At 48.3% G+C, this 26,271-nt stretch overlaps 1 protein-coding gene across 3 annotated transcripts; it reads left to right on the top strand.

Moving 5' to 3' along the window:
* Positions 1-5,599: 5,599 nt before the first annotated feature.
* LOC308263325 (endothelin-converting enzyme 2) lies at positions 5,600-26,271 on the top strand (the record flags this gene model as incomplete). Of its 3 annotated transcripts, none has more annotated exons than XM_080696308.1 (19): positions 5,600-5,635; positions 5,937-6,023; positions 6,370-6,505; positions 6,689-6,904; positions 7,328-7,452; positions 7,537-7,683; positions 7,809-7,874; positions 12,254-12,442; positions 14,078-14,220; positions 14,604-14,718; positions 16,271-16,381; positions 22,160-22,258; positions 22,358-22,435; positions 24,309-24,412; positions 24,584-24,694; positions 24,823-24,890; positions 25,070-25,260; positions 25,348-25,443; positions 26,095-26,271. In XM_080696308.1, the coding sequence occupies 19 exons, from the start codon at positions 5,600-5,602 to the stop codon at positions 26,269-26,271; spliced, it is 2,295 nt and encodes a 764-aa protein (XP_080552434.1). The 3 variants fall into 3 exon arrangements, with proteins under 3 accessions (XP_080552434.1, XP_080552433.1, XP_080552435.1); XM_080696307.1 differs by having other exon boundaries at positions 5,600-5,638; XM_080696309.1 differs by lacking the exon at positions 5,937-6,023 and having other exon boundaries at positions 5,600-5,638.

The raw sequence follows: 26,271 nt of genomic DNA, 5'->3' as shown, positions 1-26,271 counted from the left end.
AACTGAATGTTCCTCAAAACCTAGTGTACTTGCTCCATTTGTTTAAAGAAAATAACATGCATTTTGGCAACTGAATATTAACAGCTAGTCTTTCTTTTTTCTTTCTTTTTCTTTTCTTTTTTTCTCCTTCTTGTGGTATTAGGGATTGAACTCAGGGGTATTCTACCGCCAAGCTGCAACCCCTAGCCCTATTTTTATTTTGAAACAGGGTCTCCTTAGGTTGATGAGAGTCTCACTACTTGCGAAGGCTGTCCTCAAACCTGTGATCCCATCTTAGCCTCTCAAGTACTGGGATTACAAACATGTGCCATCATGTCTGGTTTAACAGCTTTTTTTTGTGTGTGTGTGTGTGGTACTAGGGGTTGAACCTGGGGACATTCTACCTCTGAACTATGCCCTCAACCCTGTTTTATTTTTTATTTTGAAACAGGATCTCATTAAGTTGTGGAGGGTCTCACACATTGCTGAGGCTGGCCAAAAACCTGTGATTATCTCGTCTTGGCCTTCCAAGTACTGGAATTACAAGTGCATGCCACCATGCCTGGCTTTTTTTTTTTTTTTTTTTTTTTTTAAGAAACAGAGTCTTAATAAGATGTGAGGGGCCTCACAAGGTTGCTGAGGCTGGGTTTAAACCTGCAATCCTTCTGTCTCAGCCTCTAAAGTACTGGGATCACAGGTGCCCAGCTAACAGTATTTTTATTCAAATGGAAACTGCATGTGTAGTGGGTTGAATCCTCAGTACCACAAACACTCTAATTCATGTCCACCCTATCACCTCAGAGCAAACTTATCGGGAAATAAAATCTTTCCAGATATAAATAATTTTGGGGGGCATGTGGGTCTGGGGATGGAATCCAGGGACATTCTGCCTCCAAGCTACAACCCCTGCCCTATTTTTTATTCTTTATTTTGAGACAGGGTCTCACTAAATTGCAGAGGGCCTCACTAAGTAGCTGAGGCTGTCTGTGAACCACGATCCTCTGGTCTCTGCCTCCTGAATGCTGGGATTACAAGCGTGTGCCACCTCATCTGGCTCAGATATAAATAATTTAAATCAAGATGAGGCCACTCTGGATTAGGATGACGCCAAATCCAGTCACTGGTATCTTTATAAAAAGAGGACAGAGACACACACAGAGGGAAGAAGGCCACACAAAGAAAGCAGAAATAAAGAATGGTGCACTCCAAGCCAAGAATTGCTGGGAGCTAGTAGCAGCTGGAGGAGGGACGCACAGAAGGTGTCTTCCCTAGAGCCTTCCTAATACTCGATTTTGGACTTCCAACAGCCTCCAGAACTGTTAACAGAATGCTTCTGTTGTTTCTAGCCACCCAGTTTGTGGCACTTTGTTACAGCAGCCCTAGGAAACACATACAGGCTGCTATAAATATTTTGGGGCAATCTTTTTACTATCATGCCTCATGATCATGTTTCTCCTTCCTGAAACTCTCTCTGGGGGCCCTTTGTTCCTACTCTGACCACTCAGAAACCTGTATCATGAGGGTTATTTCCAGGACTCATTCTATTTATTTTATTTATTTATTTATTTATTCATTACGGTACTGGGGATGGAACCCAGGCATTCTACCTCTGGGGTACACCCCCAGCCCTATTTTTTTTTTTTTTTTTTTGGTGGTACTGGGGTTCCTGGAAGCCCTTCTACCTCTGGGCCACACTCCCAGACCTATTTTTATATATATATTTTTTGAAACAGGGTCTCTCAAACCAGCTCGGCTGGCTAGGAACCTGCGCAATCCTCCTGTCTCCGCCTCCCAAGCGCGGGGATTACAAGTGTGTGCCACCACGTCCGGCCAGCCCTATTTTTTATTCTTTATTTCAAAACAGGGTCTCACTAAGTTGCAGAGAACCTCACTAAGTAGCTGAGGCTGTCCACAAACCAATGATCCTCCTGTCTCAACCTCCCAAGTATTGGGATTCCAAGCTTGTACCACCATGCCCAGCTGGACTCATTCTATTTAAAAGATGCTGATAGACAAATGAAACTGTTATGTGAGATTATCATTGTTAATTTTGGATAAATTGCTATAATACTAGATGTCAACCACTAAGCCAAGCATGGGAAGGAGGGATGGGGAGGGAACGGGGTGGGGATCGGGTAGGGGCTAATTGGGCGATGTGTGCATGTATGTCTACAAAAGTTTTTTTTTTTTATCCCATTATGATGTATGAATACAGTGCACCAATAAAAAAGAAAATTAAAAAAATTAAAATAAATAAAAATAAATAAATAAAAGATGCTGATAAGCCAGGTGTGGTGGCGTAGGCTTGTATTCCCAATACTTGAGAGGTTGAGATAGGAGGATCTCAGGTTTGCAGATAGCTTCAGCTACTTTGTGAGGCCCTCAACAACTTAGAGAGACTTTGTTTCAAAATAATGAATAAAAGTTGGGCGTGGTGGCACACACTTGTATCCCTACGCTTGGGAGGCTGAGACGGAGGATCACACAGGTTCAAAGCCAGCCTCAGCTACTTAGTGAGGCTCTCAGCAACTTAGTGAGACCCTATTTCCAAATAAAATATAAAATAGGTCTGGGAGTATAGCCCAGAGGTAGAAAGGCTCTGCGTTCCACTCCCAGTACCACCAAAAAAAAAAAAATTAATAAAATACACACACACACATATATATATATATATATATATATATATATATATATATATAGAGAGAGAGAGAGAGAGAGAGAGAGCGCGCTGGGTGTGGTAGCACACGCTTATAATGCCAGCATTTGGGAGGCTGAGACAGGAGGATCGCAGTTCACGGCCAGCCTCAGCTACTTAGTGAGGCTCTTCACAACTCAGTGAGATCCTGTTTCAAAATAAAGAATAAAAAAAACAGGGCTAGGGGTGTGGCTCAGAGGTAGAATGCCCCTGGGTTCCATCCCCAGTACCGCAAAAAAAAAAAAAAAAAAAAAAAAAAAAGTGTGTGTGTGTATATATATATAGATGCAGTCATATTGACTTTTTTTCTTTTTTTTTTTTTGTGGTCTTGTCTTGGCGTTGGAGGGTGCTGTGATGCCACATTGTCATCAGAGTGAACATGGACAATGCCAGGATTGTCAGAAGTAGATTTCCCAAGGCCTTGTTGATTCAGAATCCAGTTTGGCTAAAAGTGAAAGCTCCTTGCTCAGGGAACTTTGGGCTAACCTAGTAGCCATCTGCCTCATCTACCATCTGAGAAACAGAAGCTTCTTTCAGGCTGTTTTTTTGTTTTTTTTTTTTTAGAGATTGAACCCAGGGGCAGTTTACCTCTGAGCTGCACCCCCAGCCCTTTTTATTATTTTGAAGCAGGGTCTCACTAAATTTCTGAGAGTCTTGCTAAACTGCTGAGTCTGGCCTCAAACCTATGAGCTTTCTATCTCAGCCTCCCAACTACTGGTATTACAGGTATGTACCAATGTGTCCAGCTCTTCTTTCAGACTTAAATTCCCATCTAGGTATAGAGTTTGAGTGATAATGACTTGAATAAAATAAAAATAACAACACAAGTACTCTGTATGTGCCATGCACTGTCTGAATTAAAGTCTTTAATTCTCAGAACTACAGAGTGTGTGTGTGTGTGTGTGTGTGTGTGTGTGTGTGTGTGTGTGTTACTAGAGAGGGAATCCAAGGGCACTTTGGCACTGAGCTACCTCTCCAGCCCTTTTTATTTTGAAACAGTGTTTCACTAAGTTGCCAAGGCTGGCCTCAAACCTGCTAGCTTCCTGCCTCAGCCTCCCAAGTCCCTGGGATCCAGACCAGAACCACTCCTTGGAGTAGGTACTATTTTTAATTCCATTTTAAACATGGGAAAGCCAGGTGTGGTGGCGCATGCCTGTAATCCTAGTTTTGTTTTTTTTTTTTTTTTGGTTTTTTTTTTTGCCGGTCTAGGGATGGAACGCAGGGGCATTTGACCTCCAAGCTACACCCCCTGCCCTATTTTTTATTCTTTACTTTGAAACAGGGTCTAACTAAGTTGTGGAGGGCCTCACTAAGTAGCTGAGGCTGCCAGCGAACTGCGATCCTCCAGTTTCAGCCTCCTGAATGCTGGGGTTACAAGCGTGCGCCACCACGCCCGCCCGGCTAATCCTAACAGTTGAGAGGCCAAGACAGGAGGTTTCAGGTTCACCGACAGCCTCAGCTACTTAGTGAGGCCCTTTGCAACTCAATGAGACCCTGTTTCAAAATAAAGAATAATTAAAAAAAATAAAAAGTAGGGCTGAGGGTGTAGCCCAGAGGTAGAATTTCCCTGGCTTCCGTCCCCAGTACTTGGGGGGGGGGGGGTGGATGGGGAAACTAAGTGTGAATCCAGAGTCTTTCAACTTGTTACACTGTACTGCCTCCTGTTTGAGAACATGCAGTCTGGAGGTGGGAAAATGACTAAGAAAGCAATCCAACACTTCTCAGCCTAATCCATTCATCATCCACCCTCTCAGCCTCAAGAATATCTCATGCTGGAACCACTTGCAGCAAGATGTCTGAGAGATGAGGTGAGAGTCAGGAAATGGATTATGTATTTGCTACCACTTCAAGCCTACCGGGGTCAAACTCTTGTATTTTCTTGGTAGAGGGGGCAGGAAAAAGGAGGACTGGCTCTCTCTCTCCCTAATTGTAAAAAACACTAGGCATCTTCAGTGAAGCTACTGTAACAACACCAGGCCTGATTAAGGACTGACAATATGGAAGGCAGATGGCAGATGCACGGCCGCCACACTATTGCATTTCAGTTAAATATTGCTTGGTTTTTTTTCTCTCTTGTAAACCTCCCAAATAAAATCGTTTGCTTTCCCCAAGTTAGAAGTGTTAGCACGTCTTTTCTTTAAATATCTGTGCATGGCTGTTTTTTTCCCTGCCAACTTGTCACCATCTGTAACCCTCCGTTTATGACATGATCTGATGACAGCAGTTATCTTGGAGAGTAAAAGTGCGGTCTTGAAGCCACTTGTGAGAGCGGCGTCGTGCGGGCCGTGCGCGGACCCTGTGCTCGGCGTGCCCCGCGGTGCGTGCCCGCAGCAGTGCGCCTTGGCTCCGGGCCACCGTGAGTACGCAGCGCGCGGTGCCTGTGTGCGGGACCCTGTGCGGGACCCTGTGCGGGACCCTGTGCGGGTCGCGTCCCTCGGTCGGCCTGTGTCCTCTCGAGTGTAGCTGTGCCGTGCACGCCTGCATGGGGGTGGGCTGCCGGAGCCTCTGTACTCGTTGAGGAAGGGCTGTGCAACGACTGGGGATGTGCTCCGGAGGGCGTGACTTCTCTAAGGTCTTTAACGGGGTTGGGGAAGGCCTACATTTTTGAGAATTGGGCCATAGAATATGAGCAGGGATTGGGGGTGGGTCAGGGAAAGGAAACTGTGGCTGGCAGGAGGGCGCTCCCGAGCTAGGGATCGGACGCTGAAGCGCGGAGGCGCGGGGGTCCCCTGCGTGGCGGGCGGGAGCAGCCGCCCCCCCCCCAGCCCGGGCGCGCCGCGGGGGAGGGGCCGGCGGCCGAGCGGGGGCCGCGGCGGCGGCGGCGGTGATGGCGCACCGTGGCGGGGCCGGGCCGGGCGTCCGCGCCGCGGCCCGGGAAGGGGTCAGCCTCCGGGAGCCCTGAGGCGCCGCCCGGCCCGATTCACCATGAATGTCGCGCTTCAGGAGCTGGGCGGCGGCGGCAACGTGAGTGCCCCCTCCCCGGCTGGGGGAGAGGACCGGGCGGAGGGGGAACGAGGCGGAAAGGTCGGCCGGAGCCACAGGGCGGGACAGGCCGGCGAGGGCTCGGGCTCTGGGAGGTAGGGCTGCTTGTGGGATTTGGGGACGGTGTGAGAGAGCACCCCAGGCCCAGAACCCAGCAGATGGGGAGGGGCCCTCACGGCTGGCGGGAAGGGGTCCTCTGGGCGAGGGGTACTGGGGCAGGGCCGCGGGCATCATCTCTCCGCCTGACCTCGGTTGCCGCCCGCCCGGGACTGTCTGGCAGATGGTGGAATACAAACGGGCCACGCTTCGGGATGACGACGCGCCAGAGACCCCCGTAGAGGGCGGGGCCTCCCCGGACACCTTGGAGGTGGGCAAGGGGGTTCCCCCTTTCTCACCAGGCCCCAGCCGTGGCGCAACCCTGGCACACCCAGGAGCTCTGGGCTGTTCTGGAGGGTCACCTGCCCCGGTCTCTGTTCCATCTCTGGCCTCTGCACTGGGACTGTGGCGAGGCGATTCTAAGCCATGACGTTGCACAAAACAGGCTCAGGGCTCAGCTTTGCTTGTCTCGTTGCCCCTGGACCCAGGGTTAAACCCAGTAGTTTCTTTGCTCCCTGGCTTTGGAAGCCGCCTGAGCCTTCACCCTCTAGGAGTGCTTCTGCAGTCTCAACTGTCCCCTGCTGTTTAATAGCTCTTTGTCCCACTGTGTTCCCCAGGTGGGATTCCGAAAGGGGACCAGACAACTCTTAGGCGCACACACCCAGCTGGAGCTGGTCTTGACAGGTGTCTCTTTACTGCTGGCTGCGCTGCTTCTGGGCTGCCTTGTGGCCCTGGGTGTCCAGTACCACAACGGTAGGTGGGCCCCACACCTGTCACCACCCCTTCTCATTCTGGGATCACTGGAGGCTGAAGAGCCTCTAAAATTTTCTCTGGTTGGAGCCAGCCTTTCCAGCCATCCAGCCCTTCCAAAGGGTTTGCCTCTCCCAAGTTAACTGACAGTCTCTTATCCCCCTCTGGCCATGTCCCCTGCCACAGACCCATCCCATAGCACCTGCCTCACAGAGGCCTGCATCCGAGTGGCTGGAAAAATCCTAGAGTCTCTGGATCGAGGGGTGAGCCCCTGTGAGGACTTTTACCAGTTCTCCTGCGGAGGGTGGATTCGGAGGAACCCCCTCCCCGATGGGCGTTCTCGCTGGAACACCTTCAACAGCCTCTGGGACCAGAACCAGGCCATACTGAAGCACCTGCTCGGTGAGTGGGGCTGTCAGGGAGGTGTGGTCCCAAGTACATGCTTCATGTCCTATACAGGGAGGACCTGGCACTTAGGTACTCGGTAAAAGTGAAGAAGAGGGTGGATTTCCTTGTATACACTCTTGAGGGAGAGCATGCAGAGAGCCGGGGTTCCTGAGAAGCAGAGATGGCTTGAAGGGCAGATCCTGAGGGCTCCTCCCTGCACTCTTGAGGGGTGGTAGGCACCAGGATCCTGTAGTGCTTAGATATCTTTGAGGGTCTCCATGGAGAGGGGAGAAAAAGCCACAATTATCTGCTTCAGTCTTCTTAGATCCACATTAGAAGGATTGCTCACTGACTGGGGCAAAGAGAGGGACAAGCGAGGCACAGGGACTCTCCCTCAGCAGTTAACCTAATTGCACCTGGACTCTGCTCTGCCTACAGAGAACACCACTTTCAACTCCAGCAGTGAAGCTGAGCGGAAGACACAGCACTTTTACCTGTCCTGCCTGCAGGTGGAGCGCATCGAGGAGCTGGGAGCCCAGCCACTGCGTGACCTCATTGACAAGGTAGGATAGGCTACGGGAGAGGGTGTGGCCCACGAAAGCTATGGGGGGCCTGTGTCAGAGGCGCCATTTATGATCTCTACTCAGATCGGTGGTTGGAACATTACGGGGCCCTGGGACCAGGACAACTTCATGGAGGTGCTAAAGGCAGTAGCAGGGACCTACAGGGCCACCCCGTTCTTCACCGTCTATGTCAGTGCCGACTCTAAGAGTTCCAACAGCAATGTCATCCAGGTGCTTGGCTGGAAAGGGTGGGGAGGGATTCATGGACCCTTCGCTGAGCCCAGACTCCTCTCCCCTGCACAGGCGTCCGGGTTCCAGGGGAAAGGGAGACTTACCTTCTTCCCATGCTATTGCAGGTGGACCAGTCTGGGCTCTTTCTGCCCTCTCGAGATTACTACTTGAACAGCACCGCCAATGAGAAAGTAAGAAGCACACTCAGAATGAGCATTCCTCTCCTCTTGCTGAGCTGGACTGGCCCCTGAATACTTTTCTTTTTGCTCAGAGTCAGAGTGGGGAAGGCAAACTATCCTGCCACCTAATGAGCCCAACTACCCTTCCTTCCTTCTCCTCCTCCTTTTTTTTTTTTTCAGGGAAAACATATAGGTACCTTCTATGTGCTAGATGCAGTGGAGGAAATTATAAGATAAATAATAATTATAAGGGATTATTTGTATGTGAGTGTGATACTAAGGGTTGAACCCAGGGACATTCTACCTCCAAGCTATACCCCCAGCCCTATTTTTTTTTAGACTTTATTTTGAAGCAGGGTCTCACTAAATTGCAAGGGTCTCACTAAGTAACTGAGGCTGGCTGTAAACCTGTAATCCTCCTGTCTCAGCCTCTCAAGTACTGGGATTATAGTTTGCACCACCACACTTGGCTATATGTTTGTTTGTTTGTTTGTTTGTTTGTTTTTTGTGGTATTGGGAATTGAACCCAGAGGCATTCTACCTCTGAGCTACACCCCCAACCCTTTTATTTTTTTGTCTTGAAACAGGGTCTCCTTAGATTGCTGAGAGTCTTGCTAAACTGCTGAGGCTGGTCTTGAACTCACAATCCTCCTGTCTCGTCCTCCCACGTACTGGGATTACAGGTGTGTACTACAATGCCTGGCAGCTTTTACTATTGCTTGTGGACCTAGATAGCCAAGAATAGGCTCAAAAAAGGACCTCTGAGCTAGATGTGGGGGCAAATGCTAGTAATCCCAGTACGTGGGAGGCTAAAATAGGAGGATTGCAGGCTTGCAACCAGCCTTAGCAATTTAGTGAGGCCCTGTTTCAAAATAGAATGAAAAATAGGGCTGGGGGTGTAGCTCAGAGGTAGAATGCCCCTGGGTTCAATCCAAGGAAAGAAAGAAAGAAAAAAGAAAGAGAGAAAGAAAGAAAGAAACCCTCAGGTATCCAGAGAAAGTTTCCTGTGGACATTGTATTTAACCCAGGCTCTATTGAATTCATAGGAGCAGATGCGGGCATGCTGGGTAGAAATGACAAATTAAATAAGAGTGTTGAAGAGGAAAGGTGTGTTTGGACCATGGTAAGGGATTCAGTTTGCCAAGATGTGGTGCTCAAAGCAGATGGGAGGCTGGAAAGGTGGTCAGGGACTGTTAATGGAGGGCATCTTGAAACCCTCACTAAGGAGAGAGCCTTTGCATGCTCTAGGACAGGGAGGGAGGCCGTGAGCTGTGCAGGGACTTGACAAGCAGCTGCAAGGGAAGGAGCCTGGAGATGAGTTAGGAATCTCTGCAGTATTCCAGGCTGAGTCAGTAAGGCCCAAGTGAGGCGTCAGCAGAAGGAATGTTAGGAAGCCCAGGTAGCAAAAGACGTAATCAAGTCAGAATCATGAGTAGCTGGTGACTGGATTTTAGAAGAGGTAAAGGTGATTGACGCTAGAAGTATGAGTGATGGTGGAATGGAGGGATCCTTAGAGAATCGGGAAGAACTATTTAGTGTATGTTGAAGAAGAAGACGACACAGTGTGATGTCACAGGAAAAGGAGAGACTTGGGAACCAGGCCTGGATTTTGGCCTCCTCTCTGCTACTAGGTTCAAGGTGACTGATCTCCCAGAGGCTAGTTCCTCATCTTTAAAAGGGCCTGCAGCTCATATGGGTCTGGGGTCTGGAGCTGCAAGTTTATGCTCCTGCATGCAGCAAATATTCAGTGTGTAGCAGCCTCTTTTTTTTGGATATGTGAGTTTAAGGGACCTGGGCACCTTCTCTATGAGAAACCAGTGGGCAGCTGTGAAAGTCCAGTGGGGTCATGGAGAGAGGAAGGGAGCCAGAGGCAGAGAGGTATCTCCTTTAAAACCTAGACAAAAGCTGGGCGTGGTGGTGCAAGCTTGTAATCCCAGCATTTACAGCTGAGACAGGAGGATCTCGGTTCACAGACAGCCTCAGCTACTTAGTGAAGCTGTTTGGAACTCACTGAGACCCTGTTTCAAAATAAAGAATAAAAAATGGGTCTGGGGGTATAGCTCAGAGGTAGAATGCCCCTGGGTTCCATCCCCAGTACTGCAAAAAATAAAAAATAAATAAAAATAGGGCTGGGAGTATAGCTTGGAGGTAGAATGTCCCTGGGTTCAATCCCCAGTACCAAAAGAAGAAGAAGAAAAAAAAAAAAAAGAAGAAGAAGAAGAAAGCAAAGCAAAGCTAGGTGCAGTAGTGTACACCTGTAATCCCAGTACTTGAGAGGCAGAGACAGGAGGATCATAGGTTTGAGATCAGCCTCAGCAACTTAGAGGGACCCTCTTTCAAAATTAAAAAATAAAATAGGGCTGAGGGCCGGGTGTGGGGGTGCATGCTTTTAATCCCAGCATTTGGGAGGCTGAGGCAGGAGGATCTCGGTTTGCTGCCAGCCTCAGCTACTTAGTGAGGCCCTCTGCAACTCAGTAAAACCCTATTTCAAAATAAAGAATAAAAATTCTGGCTGGGGGTGTAGCGAGGAGGTAGAATGCCCCTGGGTTTCATCCCCAGGACTGAGGAAAAAAAAATAGGGCTGAGTGTGTAGCTTGGAGGTAGACTGTCTCTGGGTTCAACCCCCAGTATCAAAAAGCAAAACAAAAGCTGGGTGTGGTGGCACACGCTTATAATCTCCACACTTGGGAGGCTGAGACAGGAGGATCGCATAGGTTCGAAGCCAGCCTCAGTTACTTAGTGAGGCTCTGGGCAACTTAGTGAAACCCTGTTTCCAAATAAAATATATATAAAAAATAGGTCTGGGAGTATAGCTTGGAGGTAGAAAGGCTGGGTTCCACCCAGGCGTGGTGCCTCATGCTTGTAATCCCAGCATTTGGGAGGCTGAGACCAGAGGATCACGGTTCATGGACAGCCTCATATACTTAGTGAGGCCCTCCACAACTTAGTGAAACCCTGTTTCAAAATAAAGAATAAAAAAAAATAGGGCAGGGGTTGTAGCTTGGAGGTCGAATGCCCTTGGGTTCCATCCCCAGGGCCATTCACTAGACAAATATTTAGAATACCAACTTGGCCCTGTTTATGGCCCTTGGGATACAGTGGTGAACAGCTGCTGTAACTTGAGTATGCTCTCCTGGGGGAAGAAGACGATAAACAAGTGCACAGATAAATAAGCAAGACAGAAGAGACAGGTAAGGACTGTGTCAGAATTGAAACGGGGTGAACCGGGCATGGTGGCACATGCTTATAATCCCAGCATTTGGGAGGCTGAGACAGGAGGGTCGCTGTTCGTGGACAGCATCAGCTACTTAGTGAGGCCCTTTGAAACTCAGTGAGACCCTGTTTCAAAATAATAAAAAAAAAAAAGAGTTGGAGTGTAGCTTGGAGGCAGAATGCCCCTGGGTTCCATCCCCAGTACTCAAAAAAAGAAGAAGAAGGAGGAGGAGGAGGAGGAGGAGGAGGAGGAGGAGGAGGAGGAGGAGGAGGAGAAGAAGAAGAAGAAGAAGAAGAAGAAGAAGAAGAAGAAGAAGAAGAAGAAGAAGAAGAAGAGGAGGAGCACCGTGCGTGGTGGCGCATGCTTGTAATCCCAGCATTTGGGAGGCTGAGACCTGAGGATCACAGTTCGCGGGCAGCCTCAGCTACTTAGTGAGGCCCTCTGCAACTCAGTGAGACCTGGTTTCAAAATCAAATAAAAAATAGGGCAGGGGGTATAGCTCGGAGGTCGAATGCCCCTGGGTTCCATCCCTAAACCCGCAAAAAAAAAAAAAAAAAAAAAAAAAAGAAGGAGAAGAAGAAGCTGGGCGTGGTGGCACACTCTTGTAATCCCCGGAGGCGGAGACAGGATTGTGCAGCTTTGAAGCCAGTCTAAGAGACCCTGTTTCCAAATAAAAAAATATAAAAAATAGGTCTGGGAGTGTAGCCCAAAGGTAGAAGGGTTTCCAGGAACCCCAGTACCACCACCAAAAAAGAAGAAGGAGGAGGAGGAGGAGGAGGAGGGGAAGGCAGCGGCGGCAGCGGCTGGGCGTGGTGGTGCACACTTGTAATCGTGGCACTTGGGAGACTGAGACAGGAGGAGTGCACAGGTACGAAGCCAGCCTCAGCTACTTTAGTGAGGCTCTCAGCAACTTAGTGAGACCCTGTTTCCAAATAAAGTATAAAATAGGTCTGGGAGTATAGCCCAGAGAGGTAGAAAAGCCCCTGGGTTCCACCCCTGTGCCACAAAAAAAAAAAAAAAAAAAAAAAGAATTGAAAAGGGTCACCCAGAAAGAGGAGCTCTTCTAGAAAGAGGAGCAAGCAGAAGAGATAGTGGGCAGAGGTAGGGGCCAGAACAGAGTCTTGCAACATCAGGATGGACTTGTTGCTGGCTCTGAAGGTGACTTGGGCCTTTACAGGTGCTTACTGCCTACTTGGACTACATGGAAGAGCTGGGGATGCTACTGGGTGGGCAGCCGACATCCACCCGGGAGCAGATGCAGCAGGTACTGGAGCTGGAGACACATCTGGCCAACATCACAGTACCCCAGGACCAGCGGCGTGATGAGGAGAAGATCTATCACAAGATGAGCATCTCAGAACTGCAGGTGGGGCAGGCAGGGGACTGGAGACGTCTGGGAGGGGCCAGCGCCTGATGCAGACCACCCAGGTTCCCTTCATGCCATCTTCCCAGTACGGACAGTTCGTTCGTTCGTTCCTTCCTTCCTTCCTTCCTTCCTTCCCTCCTTCCTTTCTTTCTTGCGGCACTGGGGATGGAACCCAGGGGCATTCTACCTCAAGCAACACCCCAGCCCTATTATTTTATTTTACTTGCAGTACTAGGGATAGAACTCAGGGGCATTCTACCTCTGAGCTACACCCCCAGGCCTATATTTTTATTCTTATTTTTCTTTTTTCTTTTGTGGTACTGGGGGTGGAACCCCAGGGGCTTTTCTACCTTTCGGCTATACTCCCAGACCTATTTTATACTATTTTATATTTTATTTGGAAACAGGGTCTCACTAAGTTGCTGAGAGCCTCACTAAGTAGCTGAAGCTTGCTTCTAACCTGTGCAGTCCTCCTGTCTCAGCCTCCCAAGTACTGGGATTATAAGTGTGCGCCACCACGCCTGGCTCTTTTTTTTTTTTTGCGTGTCTGGGGATGGAATTCAGGGGCATTCGAGCTCTGAGCTACACCCCCTGCCCTATTTTGTATTCTTTATTTTGAAATAGGGTCTCACTGAGTTGCAAGGGCTTCACTAAGTAGCTGAGGCTGTCCACGAACCACTATCCTCCTAGTTTAGCCTCCTGAATGCTGATATTACAAGTGTGTGCCACCCTGCCGGGATTGGACAGTCCTTTCATTTCCTTGCTTTTCTGAGCTTCCCAGCTATACCACTTATATCCTGGAAAGAAATAATGGTGACCATTTTAGGCCACCTCTCACAGGACTATCCTATGGTATCTTTGGTATATTTCTGCCTAGGAATGCATAAAGAGATTTTGTTAAAAATTTATAGCAACTTGAGCTGGGCATGGTGGCGCATGCTTGCAATCCCAGCATCGGGGAGGCTGAGACAGGAGGATCACGGTTTGTGGACAGCCTTAGCTACTTAGTGAGGCTCTTTGGAACTCAGTGAGACCCTGTTTCAAAATAAAAAACTAAAAAATAGGGCTGGGGTATAGCTCTGAGGTAGAATGCCCCTGGGTTCCATCCCCCGTAACACACACACACACACACACACACACACACACATACACACACACACACAAATTATAGCAACCTGGATGAGATATCTGAACAACAGTCAGGATATGGGAATTTTCCCTTAAGACACCTGCCCTACCAGGCATCAGTCCTTTTAGTGCTGAATTATGGAGAAGTTAGGGAAGAGGAGGTCCTGGAGGAGACACCAGGCATGTGGGAGATGTCAGGGGAGTGGAATTTTATCAGTTGTTTTGAAAATATTTGAATATCTGTGCCCCAGCTGAATATCACACATTTCCTTGAATAGTAAGTGCTTGGGCTCCCACACGGAGTAGTGCTCAGGCCCGGGAAAGAGATTTTTGCTGGAAGGAGTCACCAAGCAGCCCAAGCTGTTGCCATGACAATGGGAAAGCCTCCCAGGCTACAGCATATCAGTGGGGGAGGGGTCTTCTGGAAGCCAAGTGGGCAGGCAAGGAAGCCTGAGGATTATCTTCTCTCTCTCTCTCTCTCTCTCTCTCTCTCTCTCTCTCTCTCAGGCCCTGGCACCCTCTGTGGACTGGCTTGAATTCCTGTCTTTCTTGCTGTCACCACTGGAGTTGAGTGATGCTGAGCCTGTGGTGGTGTATGGGACTGACTACTTGCAGCAGGTGTCAGAGCTCATCAACCGCACAGAGCCAAGGTGGAGGGAGCCCGGAGTTCAGAGGGTGGGACTCAGGGCTGTGTGGAGGTCTCTGGCAGGGACTGGGCACAGTGAACTGGCACAACCACACAGAGTGGCATTTGACAAGGCTCTGGACTTTCCAGACATCAACTGAGAATGTTTGTAGGCTTTTCCTTCAGGCCAGGGTTTCAAGGTGCCATTGGTGATCTCCATTCCCATATCTTGTGCCCAGCTGACTTCCACAGAAGGGCGGATATGTGATCCCGGGTGAGAGAGGGGCTCTAGAATGGCTTCCACATGTGCCTCTCAGGACTCCTGCTGCCTGCATGTTCATGGAGACTGGTTGGGGGTAAGGGATATACCCCACCAGCCCTTTCTTTGTTTTCTGATGTGAATGTCAGTGTCCTGAATAATTACCTGATCTGGAACCTGGTGCAGAAGACAACCTCCAGCCTGGACCGACGCTTTGAATCTGCACAAGAAAAGCTGCTTGAGACCCTCTATGGCACCAAGAAGGTGGGCTCTATAGCTCTGCCCCAACCTTCTGACATCCCCCCAGCTGGGGCTGCACACTTATAGTGAATCAGGCACCATTTGTCTCCTGGTGCCCAAGTGCATGGTTAGGAGCACAGAATTTGGAAGCGAGCCATCCTGGCTTCCAGTCCCACCCAACTCATCCATTTTTTAGCCTGTGAGACTTTGGGCATGTCACCCCAACCTCTGACTCCATTTTTTGGTTGTAGATCAGGAATAACTTGCAGGGTTGTCATGAGGATTAACTGAGTTAATATAAGTAAGGCACCTACCCTATAAAATAAATACTATTCTTTATTTTAGAACGCCCTGTTAAGAGGAAGGAGTAGACTTGTAAACAAATGCATTACATTTTGGGGTGATAAGTGCTTATTGAGTGAACGACCTTTATACTATAGGACAGATGTGGAGACAGCATACTTTACCTGGGGAACAGTGTGAAAGGCATTAGGAAAGATTTCTCTGAGAAGATGCCATTTGATGAATGAGTTCATTAAGAAAGCAAGGGAGAAGGGCACCCAGGCAAAAGGAACAGCATGTGCAAATCCTCAGAAACTCAGGGAAGGGGAGCTTGGTGGATTGCATGTGTTCTAGCAGGAATTTGAGAACAGGGCAACAGAGAAGCTAAGTTTATGAGGTAAGCATGGGGCATCCATGAAGGGACCTGGCTGTCATATTAAAAAGTCTTGCCTTAGCTGGGCATGTTGGGGCATGCCCGTAATCTCAGTACTTGGGAGGCTGAGACAAGAGGATCCCAGGTTCGAAAACAGGCTCAGCAAGTAGTGAGATTCTCATCTACCTACAGAGACCCTGTTTCAAAATAAAACTAAGAAATAGGACTAGGAGTATAGTTCAGAGGTAGAATGCTGCTGGGTTCAATTCCTAATATCACACACACACACACACACACACACACACACACACACACACCTTGCCTTGATTCTTCCATGGAGTAAATACACAAGAGCAGTAACACAGTTGGGATATGTCATAGATAATCTCTCTGGCTTCTAAATGGATGACGGAGGACAGTGACAGGAAAGGGATGAGAACAGAATCAGTGTCTACGCAGGAGGCAGCTTCAGGTATGAGATGGCAGTATTGTGAGGCAGGGAAGTGGCGATGGGGTGGGCAGGAGAGATGATGAAGCAGAGTTAGTAGAAGTTAGTGATAAATTGGGTGTGGGTTAGGGAGATGGAGGAAACTGGGATGATGGCATGAGGGACTGATTGGATAGACACCTGAGTTGCAGAGCTGAGCAAAGAAATTCTGGACTCCAATGGGGCCTCTTAGAAACATAAGAGAGTGCTGAAAATAGAATGGGTAGCACATGTGTTCCTACCAAGTTTCACTGCTGGGGTCAGCAGAATTTGAGATACTCCCCTTCATTTTCTGGGATTCTGAAGGAGATATGACACCCCAAGCCCAGGCCTCTGTTGTCCAGAGCTGAGAAGGGTGGGCCCCAGAGGCAGAGAGAGGCCCTCAGACTAGAGGATGGAGTTATCTCTGAGGCCTGCTCTTTGTCGCTTTACAGTCCTGCACGCCGCGGTGGCAGACCTGTATCTCCAACACAGATGATGCCCTTGGCTTTGCTCTGGGCTCCCTCTTTGTGAAGGCCACGTTTGACCGACAAAGCAAGGAAATTGTGAGTCTCCAGGCTTGACACTACCCTTTTTTTTATTTAAAATTCACTGTTCATATGTGTGTACTTATAAAAAAAAAAAAAAACAACTAGAAGGAACTAGAGATAACAAACAGTGGTTACTTTGGACAGTGGGATTATAAAAAAATTTTTTTGGTTCTTTAAAGTTTTCCAAAGGTTCTTTTGTGTGTGTGTGGCATCAGCAATTTAATCCAGAGACATTTTACCTCTAAGCTAATCCCCTAGCCCCATTTTATTTATTTGGAAACAGGGTCTCATTAAGTTGAGGAGGGCCTCCATAAATTGTCAAGGCTGGCTTCGAACCTGCAATCTTTCTGTCTCAGCTTTCCAAGACCTGGGATTACACATGCCACCATACCCAGCTCCAAAACTTTCTTTTTTTTTTTTTTTTTGGTACTGAGGATGAAACCCAGGGGCCTTCTACCTCTGGGCTTCACCTCCAGCCCTATTTATTATTATTATTATTATTATTATTATTATTATTATTAGATAAAGGGGTGGAACCCAGGGGCTTTTCTACCTCCGGGTTATATTCCCAGACCTTTTTTTATACTTTATTTGGAAACAGGTTCTCATTAAGTTGCTGAGACCTCACTAAGTAGCTGAGGCTGGCTTTGAACCTGCGCGATCCTCCTGTTTTAGCTTCCCAAGTGCTGGGATTACAAGCGTGCGCCACCACGCCCGGCTTTATTCTTTATTTTGAAACAGGGTCTCACTAAGTAGCTGAGGCTGGCTGCGAACCTCGATCCTACTGTCTCAGCCTCCCAAATGCTGGGATTACAAGCGTGTGCCACCATGCCCAACTTTCCAAAGTTTTTATGAGTTCATATTACTTTTTTTTTTTTTTTTGCAGTACTGGGGATTTAATCCAGGGACATTCTACCGCCAAGCTATACCTGCAGACCTATTTTTATTCTTTATTTTGAAACAGAGTCTCACTCGGTTGTGAAGGGCCTCACTGAGTAGCTGAGGCTGTCCATGAATCTGCAATCCTTCTGTCTCAACCTCCCAAGTATGGGGGTTATAAGAGAGTACCACCACACACAGCTTATATTACCTAAATAATTAGAATATATGTATAATTTAGATTATATATAATTTATGTATACATTTATATGCACATATATTTGGTACTGGGGATTGAACCCAGGGGAATTCTTTTTTTTTTTTTTTTGGTGGTACTGGGGGTGGAACCCAGAGGCTTTCTACCTCCAGGCTATACTCCCAGACCTATTTTATATTTTATTTGGAAACAGGGTCTCACTAAGTTGCTGAGAGCCTCACTGAGTAGCTGAGACTGGCTTCGAACCTGTGCGATCCTCCTGTCTCAGCCTCCCAAGCGTGGGGATTACAAGTGTGCGCCACCACGCCCGGCTAACCTAGGGGAATTCTACCTCTGACCTATACCACCAGCCCTTAATTTTTTTGTGTGTGGTACTGGGGATTGAATTCAGGGCCATTCTACCCCTAGCTATACTCCTAGCCCTAATTTTTATTCTTTATTATTTTATTTATTTACTTATTTATATATTTATAGCGGTACTGGGGATGGGATCTAGAAGCATTCAACCTCCAAGCTACACCCTCAGCCCCTATTTTTAGTCTTTATTTTGTTTTTTGGTTTTTAAAATGTATTATTTATTTATTATTTATTATTATTATTTTTAGTGGTACTGGGGGTAGAACCCAAAGGCCTTCTACCTCCAGGCTATACTCCCAGATCTTTTTTTTTTTTTGGTGGTACTGAGGATGGAACCCAGGGGCCTTCTACCTCTGGGCTACACTCTCTGACCTATTTTGTATTTTATTTGGAAACGGGGTCTCTTAAACCAGCTGAGGCTGGCTTCGAACCTGTGCGATCCTCCTGTCTAAGACTCCCAAGTGCGGGTATTACAAGCGTGCGCCACCACGCCCGGCATTACTCCCAGACCTATTTTATATTTTATTTGGAAACAGGGTCTCACTAAGTTGCTGAGAGCCTCACTAAGTACTTGAGACTGGCTTTGAACCTGTGAGATCCTCCTGTCTCAGCCTCCCAAGCGCAGGGATTACAAGGGTGCGCCACCACGCCTGGCTTAGTCTTTATTTTGAAACAGGGTCTCTCTGAGTTGCGAAGGGCATCACTAAGTAGCTGAGGCTGTCCACAAACCCGGATCCTACTGTCTCAGCCTCCCGAATGCTGGGATTACAAGCGTGTGCCACCACGCCCGGCTCTGATTTTATTTCTTATTTGGAAACAGGATCTCACTAAGTTGTAGAGGCCTCACTAAATGACTGAGGCTGGCCATGAACTGTGATCCTCCTGTCTCAGCCTCCCAAGTTCTGGGATTACAAGTGTGTGCCACCATGCCTGGCTTGTTTTGTTTTCTTGGAACAGAGTCTCACTAGGTTGCTGAGGCTGATCTTGAACCTGTGATTCTCCTATCTCAGCTCTCCAAGTATTAGGATTACAGGTGTGTGCCACTATAACTGACTAGAAAAAAACATAAGATTTTTTATTCGGTTGTAACGATGGTTATGCGTAAAACATCCACAAGGATGTCTATGACAGTGCTGTTTACAATAGGAGGAAATCTAAATGTTTTAAAAGTCTAAACATAAGGTAAAAGAGTTGGGTGTGGTAGCCCATGCCTGTAAATCCCAGTACTTGGAAGGCTGAGACAGGAGGCTCTCATGTTTGAGGACAGCCTCAATAAGTAGTGAAACTCTCATCAACCTAACATGACCCTGTTTCAGAATAAAAATAAAATAGTGCTGGGAGTGGAGCTCAGAGGTAGACTGCCCCTGGGTTCAATCCCCAGTACCCACCCCCCCAAAAAACCATAAGGTAAAGGAAAAACAAATTGTGGCACATAAGGCAGCCTTTAAATTGAAGATATACCTATATATCGATATATCTATATCTAGATAGATAGATAGATAGATAGATAGATAGAGGTACTGGGGTTCCTAGAAACCCTTCTACCTCTGAGCTACACTCCCAGACATACATACATATATAATTTGTTTTTGTTTTTGTTTTTGTTTTTTGGTGGTGCTGGGGAATGGAACCCAGAGGCTTTCTACCTCCAGGCTATACTCCCAGACCTATTTTATATTTTATTTGGAAACAGGGTCTCACTAAGTTGCTGAGAGCCTCACTAAGAAACTGAGGCTGGCTTCGAACCTGTGTGATCCTACTGTCTCAGCCTCCCAAGCGCGGGGATTACAAGTGTGCGCCACCACGCCCGGCTTTTATTCTTTATTTTGAAACAGGGTCTCACTAAGTTGCTGAGAGCCTCACTAAGAAACTGAGGCTGGCTTCGAACCTGTGTGATCCTACTGTCTCAGCCTCCCAAGCGCGGGGATTACAAGTGTGCGCCACCACGCCCGGCTTTTATTCTTTATTTTGAAACAGGGTCTCACTAAGTTGCGGAGGGCCTCAGTAAGTAAATGAGGCTGTCCGCAAACTGTGATCCTCCAGTCTTAGCCTCCCGAATGCTGGGATTACAAGCGTGCGCCACCACGCCCAGCTCCTATTTTATGTTTTATTTGGAAACAGGGTCTCTTAAGCTAGTAAGGCTGGCTTCGAACCAGTGCGATCCTCCTTTCTCCGCCTCCCAAGCCTGGAGATTACAAGCGTGCTCCACCATGTCAGGCCTGAAGATATATTTTAAGTGAAAAAAATCAATTGCCAAAAATATATGTTTTATGATATAGTTCCATATTTTATATGTATATCTGGGTAGAGAAAAAACACTAGACATTCATATCAAAATGTTAGAAAAAAAAAAAAGCCAGGCGTGGTGGCACACGCTTGTAATCCCAGCATTCCGGAGGCTGAGACAGGAGGATTGCGGTTCATGGACAGCCTCAGCTATATAGTGAGGCCCCTGCAACTCAGTGAGACCCAGTTTCAAAATAAAGAATAAAAAATAGGGCAGGGGCTGTATCTCGGAGGTCGAATGCCTCTGGGTTCCACCCCCCAGACCAGCAAAAAAAAAAAAAAAAAAAAAAAAAAAAAAAAAAAAAAATCTGGGTGTGGTGGCAAATGCTTGTACTAGGAAGGCTGAGACAGGATAACAGGTTCGATGACAGCCTCAGCATGTAGATTTATCAACCTAGTGAGACCCTGTTTGTTTCAAAATTAAAAAAAAAAAAAATAGGACTGGGGAGAGCCGGGAATGATAGTGAACATTTGTAATCCTAGTACTTGGGAAGCTGAGACAGGAGAATCATAGATTCAAAGCCAACCTTGGCAGCCCGGTGTGGTGACACACTCTTGTAATCCCAGTGCTTGGGAGGCTGAGACAGGAGGATGGCACAGGTTCGAAGCCAGGCTCACTTACTTAGGCTCTTTGCAACTTAGTGAGACTGTTTCCAAATAAAGTATAAAATAGAGCTGGGGGTGTAGCCTGGAGGTAGAAAGCCCCTGGGTTCCATCCCCCAGTACCACACACACAAACACACACACACACACACACACACACACACACACAAGCCAACCATAGCAACTTGGTGAGGCCTTCTGCAATTTAGTGAGACTATTTCCAAATAAAAAATAAAATAGGTTTAGAGGTGTGTCTCAGAGGTAGAATCCCTTGGGTTCAATCCCCAGTACCATACACACACAAAAAGTAAAAAAAAAAAAAAAAAAAAAAAAAGTTTATCTATGAGTGCCTGGTTTATAAATGGTTTATTTAACTCTTCTCCGTTTTCCAAGTTTTCTATTCAGATATAATCAATGCTCTATATTAAATTACAATATTAGCCAGGTGTGGTGGCACATGCTTGTAATCCCTGCGCCTGGGAGGCAGAGACAGGAGGATCACGCAGGTTCGAAGCCAGCCGTGCTGGTTTAAGAGACCTTGTTTCCAAATAAAAAGAAAGTATATAAGGACCAGGCGTGGTGGGGCACGCTTGTAATCCCAGCATTCAGGAGGCTGAGACCTGAGAATTGCGGTTCACGGACAGCCTCAGCTACTTAGGCCCTCTGCAACTCAGTGAGACCCAGTTTCAAAATAAATAATAAAAAATAGGAGAGGAGGTGTAGCTCAGAGGTTGAATGCCCCTGGGTTCCACCCGGAGACCCGCAAAACAAAACAAAACAAAACAAAAAAACCAGAAAGTATAAAATAGGTCTGGGAGTGTAGCCTGGAGGTAGAAGGGTTTCCAGGAACCCCAGTACCACCAAAAAAAAAAAAAATTACAATATTAATTTAATTTACTTATTACTAATTGAATAAGTGTTCATTCATTAGGGGAAAAAAATGACACCCACAAGCCGAGCGTGGTGCAGCACTCTTGTAATCCCAGCATTCGGGAGGCTGAGAAGAGAGGATTGCGGTTCACGGACAGCCTCAGCTACTGAGTGAGGCTCTCTGCAACTCAGTAAGACCCGGTTTCAAAATGAAGAATACAGCTGGGCATGGTGGCTCACGCTTGTAATCCCAGCATTTGGGAGGCTGAGACTGGAGGATCGCAGACAGCCTCAGCTACTTAGTGAGGCCCTCTGTAACTCCGGTTTCAAAATAAAGAAGAAAAAAAAAATAGGGCAGGGGGTGTAGCTCAGAGGTCGAATGGATTCCATCCCCAGACCCGCAAAAAAAAAAAAAAAAAAAAAAAAAAAGCCACCCACATGGTTTTCCTTCTCACCCTTTCTGGGTGAACCTAGAAGGTCACATGGCTCCCCTCGAGGGACAGAGATGGGGCCCGGTGTTGGATGGGGGAGCAGGGATTGTTAAATGCAGGAGGAAGCTGACTTGTGCCTCTCCCTCCCAGGCAGAGGGAATGATCAGCGAAATCCGGTCAGCTTTCGAGGAGGCCCTGGGACAGCTGGTTTGGATGGATGAGAAGACTCGGCAGGCAGCCAAGGAGAAAGTGAGCTATGGCTATGGTTGGGGCGCCATCTTGAGGTGGGGATGGAAGAGACAGTTTTGCTGGGAGCTGGGTAGGGAAACCCTTAACTGTTCTTTTCAGGCAGATGCTATCTATGATATGATTGGTTTCCCCGACTTCATCCTGGAGCCCAAAGAGCTGGACGATGTTTATGACGGGGTGAGTACCTGTGCTCACAGTGCTAGGCTTCAGCGCTGAGGGGACCCTATTCTCTAGTTTCAGTGATCGGGCTCAAGCACTGGAGAAAAGGCAGTACTTGTTGCTTCTTTCAGAGGCAGATACAGGCAGCTAACATTGCTTAAGTGTTGGTGTTATGCCAGGTTTTGAGCCAGATGACAGTAAAATATAGTGATAACATGCCATCAGGGATTTGGAGTCAAGCCTAAGTCAAATCATGTTTTACCCGTACATAAGTAACGTTGGATAAGACCTCTTCAGGCCCAAGTTTCTTCATCTGAAAAATGGAGGTCCCATTAGTACCTACCTCACAAGGATTGTTGTAAGAATGAAAGATAGAAGTATGTTTGTTTGTTTGTTTGTTTGTTTATTTTGGTGGTACTGGGGTTCCTGGAAGCCCTTCTACCTCAGGCTACACTCCCAGACCTATTCTATATATGTTTTTTATTTGGAAAAAGGATCTCTTAAGCCAGCAAGTCTGGCTTCGAACCTGCGCGATCCTCCTGTCTCTGCCTCCCAAGCGTGGGGATTACAAGCGTGCACCACCATGCCCGGCGAGTACGTTTAAAAAATACTCAAGCGTGTGGCACACGCTTGTAATCCCGGGCTTGGGAGGCTGAGACAGGAGGATCCCTCAGGTTCAAAGCCAGCTGCAGCTGGCTTAAGAGACCCTGTTTCCAAATAAAATATAAAATAGGTCTAGGAGTGTAGCCCGAGTAGAAGTGTAGCCTGAAGGTAGAAGGCCCCTGGGTTCCATACCCAGTACCACCAAAAATAAAAAAAGTACTTTTTTTTTTTAGTACTGGGTCTAGCACATCCCTGACAAGCTCTCTACCACTAAGCTATATCGTACCCAGCCCTTTTTACTTTTTTTGTGTGTGTGAGACAGGCTCTCACTAAATTGTTGAGGCTGTCCTCAAACCTTGCAATTCTTCTGCCTCAGCCTCCCAGGTATCTGGGATTACAGGTGTGTGCCACTGCACCTGGCAATAAGTATTATTTAAATATTGGATCCGGGTATGGTGGTGCACACCTGTAATCTCAGTACTAGGGAGGTTGAGACAGGTGGATGCTTCATGACCAACAATGTAGAAAGACTCTCAGAAACCTAGTGAAAGTCGAGTGTGGTGGCGCACGTTTGTAATCCCAGCATTTGGGAGGCTGAGACCGGAGGATCGCGGTTCACAGACAGCCTCAGCTACTTAGCGAGGCCCTCTGCAACTCAGTGAGACCCTGTTTCAAAATAAAGAATAAAAAATTGGGCAGGGGGTGTAGCTCAGAGGTCAAATGCCCCCCTGGGTTCTATCCCCAGACCTCCCCCCAAAAAAAAAGGTATGGTGGTGGCGCAGGCTTGTAATCCCAGCATTTGGGAGGCTGAAACAGGAGGACTGTGGTTCGTGGACAGCCTCAGCTACTTAAGTGAGACCCTTTGCAACTCAGTGAGACCCTGTTTCAAAATAAAGAATAAAAAATTAGAACTTGGGGGTGTAGCTCAGAGGTAGAATGCCCCTGGGTTCCATCCTCAGTACCACAAAAAATAAAGTAAAATAACTAAATAAACAAAACAGAGACAAGGATGTAGTTTGGAGGTAGAACACCTCTGAGTTTAATCCCCAGTATCATTTATTAGACATTTTACTCCATTTGTTTTGTTTTTGCTGTGCTGAGTCTGGAACCCAGAGCCTTATGCATGCTGGATAAGGGCTCTACCACTGAGCTACACCCCCTGCCTTTTACTCCCATTTTACCATTGAAGAAACTGAGGCTGGGAGAGGTGATAATTAGTGGCCAAACTGGTACTTTTATCTTCTCCAACATGTTCTCACTTGTTTTCTACCTCCCACCATTCCCATAGTATGAAGTCTCTGAAGATTCTTTCTTCCAAAACATGTTGAATTTGTACAACTTCTCTGCTAAGGTGATGGCTGACCAGCTCCGCAAGCCCCCCAGCCGAGACCAGTGAGAATGGGGAGGCCACAGGCACTGGGGACTTCAGGGGAAGTTGGCAAAGCTTTCCAGGGTGGGGACAGAGGGTGGCATCAGGCCCTGGCAGAAGGTAGGGCAAGGCTGCTGAGCTGGAGGGGCATTCAGAGACTCAGGAGCCCCAGCCTCTCCCTTTCCACACCCCAGGTGGAGTATGACCCCCCAGACGGTGAATGCCTACTATCTTCCAACCAAGAATGAAATTGTCTTCCCTGCTGGCATCCTGCAGGCCCCCTTCTATGCCCGCAACCACCCCAAGTGAGTCTTAGGCAGGAGAGGCTGGGTGCTGCTGGGACCCCAGCCTGTAGGTGATCTGGGAGCAGAGCTGAGGTGGGGATTCAGAAGTGACCCTACCATGTCCTTACTTGGCATTCCTCACCTACCAGGGCTCTGAACTTTGGTGGTATTGGTGTGGTGATGGGCCACGAGTTGACACATGCCTTTGATGACCAAGGTAGGGCCTATGGAGTTGTCTGACCCCCTAGCCATTTCCAGTAGCTCCTGCAAGGCGTTGGGATGTTGGAGGCAGGCCCTAGGGTCACTGGAGTCTGTGGACCAGGAATGGTGGGGGCTCTCCTGCCCCCAAGGGGCGAACTGTCATCTTGGTGGGATACAAAGGTAGGTTCTCCTCAGGGCGTGAGTATGACAAAGAAGGGAATCTGCGGCCCTGGTGGCAGAATGAGTCACTGGCAGCCTTCCGGAACCACACGGCCTGCATGGAGGAACAGTACAACCAGTACCAGGTCAATGGGGAGAGGCTCAACGGCCGCCAGACACTGGGGGAGAACATTGCCGACAACGGAGGCCTTAAGGCTGCCTACAACGTGAGTGGCCTGAGGCCCACGGCAGGGGTGGAAGGGGACTGGGGGATGTGGGCAGGCCCTGGAGGACTTGCCCGTTGTTCCCCCCAGGCTTACAGAGCGTGGCTTAGCAAGCACGGGGAGGAGCAGCGGCTACCAGCCGTGGGGCTCACCAACCACCAGCTCTTCTTCGTGGGATTTGCCCAGGTATTGCCCCTGGGGCCTGGGCTGTGCCCCTCTCCAGAGGATGTCATTAGAAGAAACAGGAAACATGTAGGAAAGGGCTGGGAAATGGGGCCAAAGTTAGGATGTGGGAGGTGGGTTGGGAAGGCCTCTTGCCAGAGCCCACAAAAGCAGCTTGAGGAGGGAAGAAGCCTTGAGCACTATTCACAGGCCTCAAAGGCAGCGCTGCTCCACTTGAGGGAGCAGGGGTGAGAGCAGGCATTGATGCTTTCCATATTCCGTGGGACAGGTATGCAGGAGGAAATCAGAGCTTGGGGATCCAAAATAGCTCGCTCAAGGCTGCTCAGGAATAAAGTTAAGTGGCAGAGTGAGGACTCGGGCAGGGCCTCCTACAGGTACTGTGCAGCCTTGAGGGGCTCTGCTTCTCCCCAGCCACGACCACCTGGGCAACCCAGTGTCTCAGGCAGCGTTAGAAGGGCTCCGGGGAATTGGGGAAGGAGGGCACCCTCCTTGGAGCTGAATCCTGGCTGAGTTCCCTCCAGTGTCCCGAGGCCTCCTGAGCTGAGGGACGGGGGCAGCGATAGCTTGTATTCCTGTGATGGCTCTGCTGTGGCCAAGGCTGTGGCCCAGCTCCACACTAGACACCATGTGTCCCGTGTCTGTCCTGGCCCGCAGGTGTGGTGCTCGGTCCGCACACCAGAGAGCTCTCACGAGGGGCTGGTGACCGACCCCCACAGCCCTGCCCGCTTCCGCGTGCTGGGTACTCTCTCCAACTCTCGTGACTTCCTGCGGCACTTCGGCTGCCCTGTTGGGTCCCCCATGAACCCAGGGCAGCTGTGTGAGGTGTGGTAG

Source organism: Muscardinus avellanarius (genome assembly GCF_963383645.1).
Source record: "Muscardinus avellanarius genome assembly, chromosome: 5".
Classification (NCBI taxonomy): Eukaryota; Metazoa; Chordata; class Mammalia; order Rodentia; family Gliridae; genus Muscardinus; species Muscardinus avellanarius.
The sequence above is the reverse complement of the archived record's forward strand: the minus strand, read 5'-3'. Positions and strand labels throughout refer to the sequence as shown.